The sequence below is a fragment of the Rhinopithecus bieti genome, unplaced genomic scaffold, assembly GCF_001698545.2.
Source record: "Rhinopithecus bieti isolate Rb0 unplaced genomic scaffold, ASM169854v2 repeat_19349, whole genome shotgun sequence".
NCBI classification, from domain to species: domain Eukaryota; kingdom Metazoa; phylum Chordata; class Mammalia; order Primates; family Cercopithecidae; genus Rhinopithecus; species Rhinopithecus bieti.
In genome coordinates, this window is record NW_016835985.1 from 1 (window position 1) to 751 (window position 751).

Sequence of the window (751 nt, forward strand, 5' to 3'; positions counted from 1 at the left end):
CACAGCGGTCACTCCCAGGGCAGAGGGTGGGCCGAGCCGGCCTCTGTCCTCGTGGCCCTCACTCCCCGCGGGTCTCACCTTTGTCTTTGGAGATGGTTTTCTCGACGGGGGCCGGGAGGGCTTTGTTGGAGACCTTGCACGTGTACTCCTTGCCGTTCAGCCAGTCCTGGTGCAGGACTGTGAGGACGCTGACCACGCGGTACGTGCTGTTGTACTGCTTCTCCTGCGGCTTCGTCTGGGCATTGTGCACCTCCACGCCGTCCACGTACCAGTTGAACTTGACATCAGGTTCATCCTGGCTCACGTCCACCACCACGCATGTGACCTCAGGGGTCCGGGAGATCATGAGGGTGTCCTTGGGTTTTGGGGGGTAGAGGAAGACTGACGGTCCCCCCAGGAATTCAGGTGCTGAGGAAGAGATGGAGGTGGACGTGTCAGCACCCGTGCAGGGCCTGTCCCTGGACGCAGGCCACTCTAGGGCACTTGTCCCACATTCAGCTGGAGAGCGAGGCCGGGGCTGGCTTACCTGGGCACCGTGGGCAGTTGGGACCACTTGTGAACTCTGCAGAGAGAAGATTGGGAGTTACTGGGATGTGGGAGGCAAGAAGGTGTCTGAAATGAGGGAGTGGAGTTTGGCCTTTGGGGTGGGCTTAGGTCAGAGGCAGGGTCCTCCCAGATATGGCTCTTGGCAGGTCTGAGCCCAGCACCTGCCCCTGCATATGCAGGGCCTGGGGTAGGGGCATCCAGCCTA

At 61.3% G+C, this 751-nt stretch overlaps 1 gene segment (V, D, J or C); it reads right to left on the reverse strand.

The window, feature by feature from the left end:
• Nucleotides 1–43: 43 nt before the first annotated feature.
• LOC108524717 (Ig gamma-4 chain C region-like) lies at nt 44–612 on the reverse strand (the record flags this gene model as incomplete). The annotated part of the segment is given in 2 exon segments: nt 44–408; nt 527–612. Coding segments are annotated over 2 exon segments (436 nt in total), but the record flags the coding sequence as incomplete, so codon positions are not given.
• Between the last annotated feature and the right edge of the window lie 139 nt (nt 613–751).